General features: G+C 35.5%; 2 protein-coding genes and 1 pseudogene across 2 annotated transcripts; 2 read left to right on the top strand and 1 right to left on the bottom strand.

The window, feature by feature from the left end:
- Window positions 1-1631: 1631 nt before the first annotated feature.
- On the top strand, window positions 1632-6419 carry LOC143569450 (hexokinase-2-like). The gene is made up of 9 exons (XM_077055358.1): window positions 1632-2054; window positions 3748-3892; window positions 4014-4196; window positions 4748-4822; window positions 4895-5050; window positions 5233-5331; window positions 5572-5702; window positions 5784-5865; window positions 5941-6419. Exons 1-9 carry the CDS (start codon window positions 1783-1785, stop codon window positions 6289-6291), a joined length of 1494 nt encoding a protein of 497 aa, XP_076911473.1. The 5' UTR covers window positions 1632-1782; the 3' UTR covers window positions 6292-6419.
- A 559-nt stretch (window positions 6420-6978) lies between these two features.
- LOC143569438 (putative 3-hydroxyisobutyrate dehydrogenase-like 1, mitochondrial) lies at window positions 6979-9612 on the bottom strand. Its single transcript, XM_077055353.1, has 2 exons — window positions 8959-9612; window positions 6979-7433 (listed from the first exon to the last, which is right to left on the bottom strand). The coding sequence occupies exons 1-2, from the start codon at window positions 9575-9577 to the stop codon at window positions 7042-7044; spliced, it is 1011 nt and encodes a 336-aa protein (XP_076911468.1). The 5' UTR covers window positions 9578-9612; the 3' UTR covers window positions 6979-7041.
- A 1557-nt stretch (window positions 9613-11169) lies between these two features.
- LOC143566725 (uncharacterized) lies at window positions 11170-12447 on the top strand (annotated as a pseudogene).
- Window positions 12448-14197: the final 1750 nt, after the last annotated feature.

Genomic DNA, 14197 nt, shown 5'->3' with positions numbered 1-14197 from the left:
CCACCTTCACATGTTGTCACGCCATTTGTCCAAACTACAAGATGTGAGCATGGGTAGATATCTATGTAAAAAACACAAATGTGGTGAGAATTGGGTAATTATGTGGAACTGAGATAACACTATGTGATATGGTGTTTGCCTGTCATAAAAGTGACTAGTGATGCATGTTAAAATCTTTGTCAATACAAGATTAGATGGATTTTAGGTATAAAAGAAAATTGCAGATAAAAAAACAATGAATAATATTCAAGAATCTTTAAGTTCCTAAAATTGTTTTCTATTGTTTATTTGTAGACGTGTTTACGGATTTCACTATTTAATTCCCGGGATTTATTGTAGCAAGCTAGTTGGGATTGGCCAAACATATTTACATTCATTTTAAATTTAACATATTTCGTAGCATGGCCGGCTCCGATATTGAAAAAAAAATTTGGGCCGAAGGCGAAAAATATTTTAGGCCTAAAGTAAATAAGAGTATTTTGTTGGGTTTAAACAATTTAATTTTAAATTGGCTTCCTTAGTTATAATTTGGATTGTTTAAAAAACTAATGTATAAATATAGGCTAAAACATGTTTCAAATGATGCTAGAAAACACAACCTTTTGGTTGGGAGTCATACCACTTTGCCACTAGTCCAATATGTTGTTTTGTAATTGTTAAAACATTAAGTATAGATATAGTTTTTCATCAAAATACATATAATTTTTTTTAAAAAAAATCCGGGCCTAGCGGGTAGTCGGGCCTATGCCCGTCGACTACCCTGTCATATGCCACAGCCGGCCTTGTTTCGCAGATAAATCATAAATTGAAATATATAAACAATAAATTTCTTTTTTTAAAGCGTGATTGCATGTTTTATTTTGTATTTTGTTTAAATATCTTCTTAATATTTGTCAAGATATTAAAAAGATTTTATCTAACAAATCAAACTATATTTATCCATTATTATTACTATAATTATTAAAAGTATACTATTATAGTTATTTTTATTTAACACAAATCTCTGCTTATTAGTCATTTGTAAACTTCTATTCCTATTAAAAAAAAGACATAGTAAATAAAAGAATTTTAAATCTAATAGTATCCTCACGCTTTTTGTTAATAGTATAAACGCAAGTGATTACACAACTACAACCTTCAACTTCAATGTCAACACCATCTCATTAATTGTAACTCGCACTCTTCATATCTCTTCATGTATCTCGATTTTCAATTTCGCTGAAGCCAATAAAATAATTACTAACGTGTTAACTTTTCTACCATAGGTTCAACACGTTATATATTTGTCGTTCCATGTGATCATCTACAATGCATCTTTTCTTATTGACACGATATACAAGATTCAGAAGAATGCAAGGTATTAAATTCATTTTAAACCGTGATTTTTTTATTTTTATTATTGTTATCAATGGTTAGTCAATTGTTTTTGTTAAGTTTTCCCATTTGATTTTGGATAAAATTAAGATATTTTAACATCGAATTTATATCCATAAAATCACAAAACCTTAATGAAGAAAGAACCTTAACTTTCGGAAAACGAAAAAGATAAAAACTCAATTTATAATAATAATAATAATAATAATAATAATAATAATATTTAACTTAAACTGTCCTATAAAAACACATCCTGTTCACTTCCTTTGAGTTGTGTACTTTCATCCTCTATAATATCACTGTCTCTGTTACCTTAAATAAATCTTCATCAACTTCAAATTAATAATTAACTCAAAACAGATCCGTGTGGCTTTAACTTTTAATATTAATAATAATAATATTACAATTATGGGTAAGGTAGCAGTGGCTGCGACAGTGGTGTTTGCCGCCGCCGTGTCAGCGGCGGTTGTGGTGGCGGTGCGTCGCCGGATGCGGAGGTCCGGCAAGTGGGCAAAAGCAGTGGATATATTAAAGGAGTTTGAAGACAAGTGTGGAACTCCGGTGTCTAAACTCCGGCAAGTTGCCGATGCTATGATGGTTGAGATGCATGCCGGACTTGCCTCCGACGGTGGTAGCAAACTCAAGATGTTAATTAGCTACGTTGACAACCTTCCCACTGGGTATATATATAATAATATTATTATCATTATTATTATTTATACATAATTTATATTGTTTTTTTTCTATTTATAGGTTTTGATTGTTGTTGGTTATTGAATATTCGTTAGTTGATATGAACTGGTTTTAATTTATTTTTTTATATATATAATTTGAAAATATTGATTTATATTATTTTTTCTATTTATAGATTTTGATTATTGTTGATGATTGAATATTCATTAGGTACTCTGAACTGGTTTTAATTTATTTTTTGTATATAATTTGAAAATATTGATTTTATGTTATAAAAACCAGTGTTGTAAAAATCCGGACGGTAATTGGATTTTAAAGACTAGTGATTAATGGGTGAAAGTTATCTGATAAATGGAATGTCGGGACTGTGTGTAAACATTTCCTGAGTTGGGATTATTATTATTATTATTATTGATTATTATTATTATTATTATTGATTATTGAATACTCATCAGTTAATCTGAACTAGTTTTAATTTATTTTTTATATATAATTTTAATTGGAAATCGGAGGGTAATTGGATTTTAAAGAATAGTGAATAATAGGTCAAAATCTTTGAAGCATTTGAAAAAGGGTAATTGGATTTTAATAGTTACAACTTTCACTTAGTGGTCGGGATTAATCCCAACTCATGAAATGTTTACAAACAGTCCCAACTTTGAACATATTTCCATTGTTGGAGGAGAATTCGTTCAAAGTTGGGACTGTCTGTAACATTTCCTGAGTAGGGATTAATCCTGGCCAATAGGTGAAAGTTTGTACTATTAAAATCCATTGATCCTTTGAAAAGTTACATATAAAATTCCAATCTGATTAATCGTTAGTCAGTACACTAATGCTAAACTAGTGCCTGGTGAGTTTTACAACACTATATAAAATACCAAGATTTTGGTATTGCATTCAGTTCAGTTTCATTAGATATTTTTTTGACAAGAATTAATGTTAAGTTTGACTAATTTCCTTTGACTTTGAATTTTGGCTTAATGTTTGTAAGACGAAACTTTGTTAATGTATTAGTATGTATGGGAGAATGTTTTAGAAGTGTTAATGTGCATATACTTCTTGATTCAGATTAAAGCCGAAATTATTAGTTTAGAGTGTTTAGGTAAACTCTTTATCAATTAGATAAGTGTAGCCGTAAAAGACCTCTTTATTTCTGATAAGTTTTAAAATTACCTAACCATAGTTTGCTTTAAGGAAATCATGCCCCAATAATAATTTCTAAAAAGCAAGATTATACCAGTTTTTAGTTTATAAAGGGCTATGCAATGCATATTGTTAGTTCTGGACTTACTTTATATGATTCTAATGGTTGATTGCAAATAGTTGTGTAAAGGGTTGGTATTTATTGAGTGGTTCTTCTTGACTTGTTTTTTATGCAATTTTTTAATGTTTAAAAAAGCTGTTTTTTTAAAGAATAAATGAATAACCTCACACTTGTATTACTAATTTTGTTCTTGATAATATCCCCTTTGTTTGTTGTTCAATTAGGAAAACCGAAAAGTAATGGAGAGCATTTTGTGTTGATATATGAGTCATTTAAATATATTTTATGGGAAATGTATCTTATTTACATACTTCTCCAAATATGATTATTTTTCCATAAATGTGTTAAGTAATATTATATAATCATGATCATTTGTCCAAGAAATGTAATGACTCAGTTTTTTCTTTTTATAGGGACGAAACGGGAATTTTCTATGCTCTTGATCTTGGTGGTACCAATTTCCGTGTTCTTCGTGTTAAATTGGGTGGAGTTGATAATGTTAAAAAAGAATTTCAAGAAGTTTCAATCCCTCCGAATCTCATGATCGGGAAATGTGAAGTGAGTACTCACACGCATACACACATATGTTTTTGTATATGCATATATATGTTTCCATTAACAAACAAGTATAAAAGATTTAGTGTGAATTAAATGGATTTTTTTTTTTTTGGTTCATTAGGATCTATTTGATTTTATTGCTGGAGAACTTGCAAAATTTGTCGCTACGGAAGGCGAAGATATGCATGTTCCAGCTGGCACGCAACGGGAGTTAGGGTTTACCTTTTCATTTCCTGTCAAGCAATCATCAATTGCAGGAGGGACTCTTGTTAGATGGACTAAAGGCTTCAATATTGAAGATGCAGTAAGTGTTGAATACTTATGTTCTATAGTATAAACCACAGAAAAATGAAACCGAAACAGAGAAAATTTTCTGAAAATGGCAAAAGTGATACAATTTTGCAAATCAAAGATAGTGTTAAAGTATGTTTCTTGTCGTTGTGACCATTAGAGAATACATATGATATTGCTTTTGTTCGCATGATTAGTAAAGGGTATAATTGACATATTACAGAATATCTTTTTCTCAAACTAAAAAGTTAGACATTTTGCTAAAGAGGGATATTTTTTGTAATGATGCATATATATATACTCGTTGCCAATGACAATGGTACTGTTTTTTTTACCACAATATTTATAAGGTGATAAGGGAATCATATACATTTTATGCACACAGAATCTTTTGGTAAATTGGAAAGTGAGAATTTTGTTAATGAAGATATATTTTTGTGTGACAATTTTCTTAAGGGCATATATATACAGGATTTATAAGGGTATAATAGTCATTTTACAATACTTAAAAGTTAAAACAATGGTTTCTGTTTGTGCAGTTTTATTAATTTGTTTTTGTAACAGGTTGGGCAGGATATTGTAGAAGAGTTGTCTAAAGCAATGGAAAGGGTTGGCCTTGATATGCGCGTTTCGGCTTTGGTAATGTTTGTTCTTAAATTTAATTTATAAAATGACCAAAATGCTTAATATTTATAATTTCTTGAAATACAGGTCAATGATACAGTTGGAACCTTAGCAGGAGGACGATATAGTGATCCCGATGTAATTGCTGCTGTAATATTAGGTACCGGAACTAATGCAGCATATGTTGAACGCGCAAATGCAATACCTAAATGGCAAGGTCTACTTCCTAAATCAGGGGAAATGGTTAGTAGTATTCTTTTTCTTGATACAAAGAAGTCCATGGACTCGTGAGCGATTTCAGCAGAAGTCTGTAGTTATTTGGACAAAGTTTTCCTACCCAACTTGTACAAAGTGTTCTTGCCTATTTTGTCGGTTAAAGTTAATTTATTTAATATGGATGCATAACAAACTATTTATGTTTTAAGGTTATAAACATGGAATGGGGTAACTTTCGGTCATCACATCTTCCTTTGACCGAGTATGATGAAAATCTTGATAATGATAGTTTGAATCCGGGAGAGCAGGTAAAGATTTTCGACCTTTTAATTTTTTTTGGTTATTTATTGCTTATATTTTATGGGCTCCGCTTGAAATCGAATGGAAATGCATGCATGCATGCTTAGGGTAATTTGTTTAGTTCGTAGCATCACTTACAATTGCGGACCGGTTAATAACTATATGTTTGGTTCAATGAGACATTCGAATTATAAAATGTATGTGTGCTTGTAAAATCAATACATAATTAATTGTAATTTTTTAAACAGATATATGAGAAGATGATTTCCGGAATGTATTTAGGAGAAGTCGTGAGACGAGTGTTGTTAAAGATGGCCGAAGAAGCAGAGTATTTTGGTGATACCGTGCCATCCAAACTTGAAAAGCCCTTCATATTAAGGTACAATGTTATCTTGCATAATCATAAGGTACAATTATCTACACTTGTAATTTTTTTCAATATTGTTTGATATGTATTTAGGACGCCTGATATGTCTGCAATGCATCATGATTCGACTCCCGACCTCAAAGTGGTTGCAACCAAGTTAAAAGACATACTCGAGGTACAAACATATTGTTGTTCTTTGACCTCTAGTTTTACAATTTGCCCGTTAATGATGTATACGGTCTGATTTTAGATATCCAACACTTCACTAAAAATGAGAAAAGTGATTGTGGAGCTATGTGACATCGTGGCAACGCGTGGGGCTCGTATTTCAGCTGCGGGAATATTAGGAATTCTCAAAAAAATAGGACGTGATACCGTCAAGGAAGGAGAAGATCAGAAATCAGTAATAGCAATGGACGGCGGGTTGTTTGAGCACTACACCAAATTCAGAATCGCAATGCAAAGCACGATGAACGAGTTATTAGGCGAAGAAGTTTCTAAAAATGTCATAATAAAGCTATCCAATGACGGGTCTGGCCTTGGGGCTGCCCTTCTTGCAGCATCGCATTCGCAGTATCGCGAATACACCGAGGCTACGTAGACTTGTATTGTATTTTGTATACTTGATTCGGCCTTTCAGTTTTGAGAAATTTTTGTTTTCGGATACGTGTTTTAAAAAGTCCCCGTTAAGGGTTGTACTACGCAATATGCCGATATATATATTATGAGTTTCGAATAAAGCAAAAATGTTATGAACATTTGGAAGGTTAATGAAACAAACATTTGTTATTATTTTACAAAGTTTATGCACAAGTTAAACGAGATGGCTCAGCTTGAAGTTAAATTGCACAAGCCAATTTTAACTTGGGCTCACCCTCAAAGTTAAATGAGAGTTGGCTACGTTCGTTTATCCAAGCTCAGCTCGTAAAAAGCTCGACCTAGCTTGTGGTCATTGAGCTAGTTTGTGGCTTTTCGAGCCAACGTTACAAGTTAATTTAACTCAAAAGTCAAAACCAAAGTAAATTAGCCATTAGGCAAAATAAGGCAAAACCGATCCGGCTATTCATGTTACAGCCTTCATCCATATACATAACAGATACGTACAACATTTTGCACCAATTTTACACTTCGCCAAAAAAGTGAAGGGGTATCGTATGGCAGATCCACTTATGCATATCCGACCAACGGTTTGTTATTACAACACAAACCATAATCAAGCAATACCATAACATTTAATTATCAAATACCACCAAATTTGATCACATATTTTTAAACAAAACACTAAAACATATTTTATTGAAGATCATGCAAACACACAACACATAACTTATTAAAAACTTCAAAGTTGATACTACACAAGACTCAAATTATTAAGTCTTTCAAGTGACAAAACAAGAGCTTGAGTGCCTAAATCACCTTCACCATGAGCCTTAAGTGAAACATAAAGCTGTTGAGCAAGCGCTAACCCAGGTAAAGCAATACCCATATTTTGACACTCCCTTAAACAAATCCCTAAATCTTTAACAAAATGGTTCACAAAAAACCCGGCTTCGAAATCCCTTTTTAGTATCCGTTGACCATACAAATCTAGGGACTTTGACCCGGCTGCACCGGTTGAAATTGCATCTAAGTAAAGGGCTAAATCAAGCCCGGCTTTGTGTGCATAGATCAAACCCTCGATTAAGCCCACCATCGTTGAAGCAATCGTGATTTGGTTCGCTAATTTTGCGAACTGGCCTTTACCTGTAGATGTGGGTAAAAAAATTAGTTAACCAAACCGAGCCTATGATCCAAATCAGTTTGGAACCGGTGGTTTACGAAACGATGTTTAGGAACCGGTTTGGAATTTGATGTATGTATTTTTGTATGTGATATGTTTTATATGTATACCTGTAAATATTATGTGTGTTATGTATGCAGCCATGTAGGTATGCATATTATGTATACATGTATTTACGTCTGTTTTCTAATAAAAAAAACTCTTTTATAGAAAACCAGTTCCTAAACCGGTTTCTACACGAATCAGTCCCAAAGACCCAAACCGAACTTAACCGGTTCCATAGGTTCCGGTTTTTAGCCTCCCAAAACCAGTTTCACCTATAGACCCGGTTTTGACCACAAACCGGTTCTGTTTCAACCCAAACGATTTATGTCAAGCTACTCGAGCTCAGATCAATAAAAAGCTCGAAACAAGCTAAGCCCGAGCCTGAAATTAAGCTCGTTTAGTTATCGAACCTGAGCTCGATCATTGTATGGGAAACTTGTTCAGGCTCGTTGGAACCTTACCGAGCCATGTGTATTTTTAATTTTGACCTCTTTTAAACTTCTATGAACAAATTTCACACTCCTTAGTCAAGCATGAGGCGAGCTCTGTCTTGTTTAAGGTACTACATGAGCTCGATCCGAGCCTAGGCTCGTTTAAAGTTTCTCTTAAAATATATAAAAATTACTCAATTACTCAAATGTATATAAATTAGTTTTTAATAATAAACGAGCCTAGCCCGAGCTTGGCACAAGCTTGAAAAAACAACTCACTAGCTGAGCTTTCGTAAGTTAAAGCAAACAAGGCTCGTTTACACCAAGATTAATAAATGAGCACATGTATTTATACCCCCCCCCCCCCCACCCAAAAAAAAAAAAAAAAAAAACCCCCACCCACAATGTGATTTAACTTTCCCCAAAAGCATAAAAACCGGGGCTAATTCCTCCACGACGGTGATGTCACCTCGGCGAAAATCGACAGTGTGGCGTTACGCACACTGCGGTCGCCCGGAGCATCAAATAAAGCTCGATTAGTTATCGAGCTCGAGCCTTTTATGAAAAACTCGTTTAGAATCTTTGAGCCTCAACGAGCCTTGTGCATTTTTAACTTTTACTTATTTTGGACATCTATATATCAATTTCACACTACGTAGTTGAGCTCGAGCTGAGCTTTGACTAGTTACTACATGAGCTCGAGACAAACTTAGGCTCCTTTAAGGTTTCCATTAAAACGACGCCGAACTCAAGCTCAAGCTCTCATACGTTAAAATGAACCAAGCTTGGGTTCCGCTCGTCTACACCCATAAGATTTGTGCAGCTCTTTTGGATTTCTATGCATTACTTTCACACTCCAAAGTCGAGCTAGAGCCAAGCTTTGACTCGTTTAAGTTACTACAGGTTTCTCTTAACATATATAAAAACCATATTAATTAGTTAATAAATAATAAACGAGCCGAGTGTAAGCTTTAACCCAGAAAGATTTGTGCACCTCATGTTATTTATTTACCTGGGGCCCCCATGTGATTAACTTTCCCCAAAAGCTTAAACACCGGTGCTAATCTCTCCACAACACCAACCTCACCACCAGCGAATATCGAGAGCGTGGCGTTACGCGCCCCACGGTCACCACCAGACACCGGCGCGTCAACGGCAAAGCACTTTTTCTGAGCAGCAGCCTCCGATATCTCAACAGCAAGCGACGGGTCAGAAGTCGTCATGTCAACTATTATTCCGTTAGGGTTAAGGCCGGACAAGACGCCGGAGGTGGGGTGGAGGATGACGTGGCGGACGTCGGAAGGGTAGCCGACGATGGAGAAAACGACGTCGGATTGGGATGCCACGTGGTGAGGAGATGGGGCCCAGTGGGCGCCTAGGGTGAGGAGTGGCTGGGCTTTGGATTGGGTGCGGGTGAAGATGGTGAGAGTGTAGCCGGCTTTCAGGAGGTGTGAGCACATGGAGTGGCCCATTACGCCGGTGCCGATCCAGCCCAGGCGGGTGGTTGATGGGCTTATGGCCTCGGTGGTGGTGGTGGTGGTGGTGGACATGGTGTGGCGGAAACGGCTGGGGAGGATTTGGGAGTGGAGTTGGATGTTGTAGAGTGAACGGAAGAGTGACTGGGTTCTCATTGTATTATTATCCGATGATTCCGATTTATTTATCTTATTTTATCTTATTGTGGTTGAGTTTGAAGTGGGCTACTGACTAAATTCATCACATCGGGATATGTTCGTCTTTTTAATCCCGTTGAAACTCTCACCTAAGGTCAACGTCCGTGAACACTCGCACGAAGGCATGGTGTTGCAATGAGATGAAATCCGTTCAGTTTAAGGATTCAACTAGTGAACACCTCCTACTCGTCTAATCTTCCATCATCACCCAGTGTCACTAAAACTAAATGATAGAGGTAGGAATCAAACCTGAGTTACATAAAACACCAAGTTTTTATTTACCACTTCACCAGTAGCTCATTAACTAGTTAAATCCATTTCCCTCTTTTTACATCATAAATTATTTTCTTACTTTAGATTAATATATAAAAATATATACTGGAGTGGCTATATGTACGAGCTCAGGCAAGCGCAGGAGGATATAAGTTCTTGTGGGAGTGTCTTCTGACTTTTATCGGTAGGCATCCGTGAGTTCATGAATTGGATGCTCGATGAATAGTACGTACTCGTTTACATTTGTTTATATAATAAGCAAATAAACATATACAAACGAAGTTGTTCAATTAACTATACGAGCAAACATAAACATGTGTTCCATTCATTATTTAATGAAAACGTTCGTTTGTATATACTTATTTACATACATTTTATGTGTGTGTATTTATATTTTCATGTACACACTCATTTAAATATACTTATTGGTGCATACATGAAAATATAAATAGATGATGTATCAAAGCCATAACTCATTAATCCAATCGAAATTTAGAACCAAGCCTAATGTTATACACTAACAAATGAACAACACGCTCATTGTCTTTGTTTATGTTTGTTTAGAATATTAACAAACAAACATAACACGTTCATTTTGTTAATGAACCAAGGAAATCGTCATTTAAGTGTTCATAGTCGTTCGTTTGTTCAGATAAAGTTAAACAAAATGTAAGCCCACCATATTCACTTTTAGGCTTATAATCTAGAACAAGCCCAACTCTTACTAAATTTAGTAAACTTGGAATCATTTGTTAAACAAGCTTGATTCCATTCCACTAGAGGTGTAAACAAGCCAAGCTACTCGAATTCGAATTCATAAAAAACACAAAACGATCCGAGCCCGAGTCTCATACAAACTCGTTTAGTTATCAAACCTGACCTCAAGCCTTACATGAGAAGATCATTTAACCTTGTCGAGCCACAACAAACCTAATGTATTTGTCAATTTAACCCTTTTGAGACTCTCCCTATTAGTTTCATGCTACACAACCGAGCACAAACCAAATTTCGACTCGTTTATGATAAGTGGTAACGCACCCGAGTTCGGCCCAAGCTTAAGAAAGTTTTTCTTAAAAAAATATAAATAAAAATCTAACAGTTCGTTTTGAGGACCAGTTTATAAACCCTAATACATAACTTAATCATCAACATTTCGAAGGTCCAACAATGGCGGATTGATATCGAATCTACACAATTAATCAGGTTAATATCATCTTTTATAATCAACCCATTAACCGTTAGCATAGGTCTTCGTGGGAAGAATCGGTTTGTGGGAAATGGTGTTGAAGGTAAAGAAAGAGGTAGTGATTATCGAGAAAGAAGTAAGGTTTCGGAAGATGAGTTGACTCCGAGAAAAGTCAACCGGTCTTCGTGGGAAGAATCGGTTCGTGAAAAACGGTGTTTAGGAAAAGAAAGAGGTAGGCGGTTTGAGTGATTATCGAGAAAGAAATAAGGTTTCGGAAGATGAGTTGAGTTCAAGAAGAGCTTCTTGGAATGGTGGTTATAGAGAAAGAAGAGACGTATCAGACGATGAGTCTGATATAGAAACTGATAACCCCAAGTGGTATAAGGTTCAAGATCGTTTCGATAGGATTGCGGGTAATGACCGATTTAACAGGCAAGATAGTTGGGGCAAGAAAGTATGGAAAGAAGCCAGTGAATCTAATATACCGAAAATGATTGGCGAATGCGTGTAAGGAGTCGGGCCGGTTTTAGCTGCGTTATCAGCAAACCGAAGAGAGTTTTATGTTTTATACGTTCAAGAAGGTATTGATTTAAGCGGGAATAATAAAAAGAAAAAAGACAAAAAAGGGTTTGAAAAAGTTTTGAAATTTGCTGAAAATTAGGGTTAACAAAGAAAGAAGTATCGAAACATGATCTTAATATGATTGCTGATAACCGACCGCATCAAGGTTTGGTTCTTGATGCTTCGCCTTTAGAAATGGTGAATATAAAAGAGTTGGATCGTGTGGTGGAAAATGAAGGAACCGGGCTTTGGTTGGCTTTAGACGAAGTTATGGACCCGCAAAACTTGTGTGCTATAATCCGATCGGCGTACTTTTTCGGTGCAGCAGGAGTTGTACTTTGTGCAAAGAATTCTGCACCGCTTAGTGGGGTTGTGAGTAAAGCGAGCACGGGTTCACTTGAGCTGACCGAGCTTCGGTCGTGTAAAAACATGATGCAGTTTTTGGTTTCTTCAGCTGAAAATGGGTGGCGGGTTCTTGGTGGTTTGGTGTCTTCACGAGCCGTGGCTATAAATGAGGTGACCACTGATGAGCCCACGATTCTCATGTTGGGGAGTGAGGGTACGGGTTTGAGACCGTTAGTCGAGAGATCTTGTACTCAATTGGTTAAAATTCCTGGGAATATGCCGGTGCATTTGAGTGCAGGGTTAGAAGATGTGGAGATGCAATCGTTTGTTGCGGTGGAAAGTTTGAATGTTAGTGTTGCAGCTGGTGTGCTGCTTCATCATTTGGCTGGAAGTAAGACTGCAGTTAATGTTGAGTAACTATTTTTGAGTATTATGTTTGTGTTATCTTGATTTTATATTTATTGATGTATTTGGTAATTAATGTTTTTGATATTGCTCCATATATTTTTAGTGTTTTTCTAGATGCACTTTTATGATCCTTGTTACTTTATTAATAGATTTATTCAGAAATTTACATTATCAGAAGAAAAATATTGTTTTTACTGGTCAAGCCAACTTGACACTATGGTGAGTCTTTCTTTAACTTTGTATGTATGTAACAGATGCTTTATCTCTAACTGGATCAAACGGGTCGGTCTAATGGATAAAAGTAGGGCTATAAACGAAATGAATCGAACTGAACAAAGCCTTGTTTATGTTTGCCCGTTAAGCTTTTATCGGACAAACGAACGGTTCATGAACACCTAATTGAACGAAATTTATTGATCATGTCCTTTCATAAAGGGAATGAACTTGTTTGTGAATGGTTCATGAACACAAAGAACACATATAACGCTTTATATGATTTGGTATTTTGGTTAACCAAGAATGTTCAGTGTCATTGGTTCGGTTTGGCTACAAAGTTTGCGTTAGACGTTTTTTTTGACATTCATCTTCATATGTTTTGCATTATATTTTTTGTTTTATATTTGCTTAATTCTATATAATTGAGTTTAGAAAAGTTTTTAATAATAGAAAAAACCTTTAGTGAACAAACATAAACAAACAAACATTAGCGGACATAAACGGACGTTAACAAACACGTCATCGAACATTCACGAACACCTTATCGAATGTTCAGGCAGGGCCGGCTATAAGGGAGGGCCGGGTGGTCGACGGACCCCGGCCCGACACCCCGATAGGCCCGGGTTTTTAAAAAAAAAATTATATATATATATTTTTATGAAAAACAATTTGTATATATAATGTTTAAACTTAATTACACAACCACTAGCTTGTTTTAGTGGTAAAGGGTATGACTTTTAAACAAAAGGTTGTGAGTTCTAATCTCACTTAAGACATTTTAACCATATTTTTATAAAAAAAAAATGTTTTCACACAACCAAATCTTAAGACTCAAAAAATTAAGGCTCATTTAAAAATTAAATTGTTACCCAACAAGATACCCCTCTTTGTTAAGGCCTAAAAAAAATTTCGCCTTCGACCCAAAATTTTTTGACTGTTCTTGGAGTCGGGCCTGTGTTCAGGAGCACGTTTCATGGTCTCTGTTTATGTTCGTTTATTTATTAAACAAATGAACACAAATAAAATATTATCAAACGTTCACGAACACAACGTTCGTTCTGTTTATAACCTAAGATAACATATTAAAAACGAGTATTTTTGGTAACAAGAAACACTTTTTGCCCATAGTTTTAAACTTGTATATAAATAAATAGTTAGTGTCAGATATATGATTAAAAACTTTCAATGCATCACTAATAATCTAGCCCCGCTTGCGGTGCGCACATATGATGTATATATGTGTGAACCCTCGGGTGGGCAAAAGTGAAATTGCACTAATTTTGACGTTATTTTACTAATCGCGTGAAAATAACGTTAAAAGTGACGGACGGTTAATCAGGCATCATGTAGTGGCGTTGATAGCCGAAAGACAAGGGTACATGCACCGATCAGCCGGTGTCCCGATGATTGAGTGCTATGTGCCTTATGTCCAAGGCTTGATGCAAAACTACTATCGAGCCGGGGGTCTCACCGGAAGCAGCCTCTCTATCCTTATGGGGTAGAGGTAAGGCTGTCTACATCTTACCCTCCTCAGACCCTACTATAGCTTTGCTATTGGTAGGATATACTGAATACGATGATGATGATGA

This window comes from Bidens hawaiensis, unplaced genomic scaffold (assembly GCF_021521415.1).
Source record: "Bidens hawaiensis isolate Kalapana, Puna unplaced genomic scaffold, B.hawaiensis_p1.1 tig00001236_1, whole genome shotgun sequence".
Taxonomy (NCBI): Eukaryota; Viridiplantae; Streptophyta; class Magnoliopsida; order Asterales; family Asteraceae; genus Bidens; species Bidens hawaiensis.
Note: the sequence above shows the minus strand (reverse complement) of the source record. Positions and strands in the feature narration are given on the sequence as shown.

What these genes read in the sequence shown, in the direction of transcription:
- LOC143569450 (XM_077055358.1), top strand. Translation starts at nt 1,783, where the DNA reads ATGGGTAAGGTAGCAGTGGCTGCGACAGTGGTGTTTGCCGCCGCCGTG. An exon ending in TCATGATCGGGAAATGTGAA is followed by an intron (nt 3,893 to 4,013) that starts GTGAGTACTCAC and finishes TTGGTTCATTAG; the next exon opens with GATCTATTTGATTTTATTGC. An exon ending in ATATGCGCGTTTCGGCTTTG is followed by an intron (nt 4,823 to 4,894) that starts GTAATGTTTGTT and finishes CTTGAAATACAG; the next exon opens with GTCAATGATACAGTTGGAAC.
- LOC143569438 (XM_077055353.1), bottom strand. Translation starts at nt 9,577, where the DNA reads ATGAGAACCCAGTCACTCTTCCGTTCACTCTACAACATCCAACTCCAC. An exon ending in TAATCACATGGGGGCCCCAG is followed by an intron (nt 7,434 to 8,958) that starts GTAAATAAATAA and finishes CCACATCTACAG; the next exon opens with GTAAAGGCCAGTTCGCAAAA.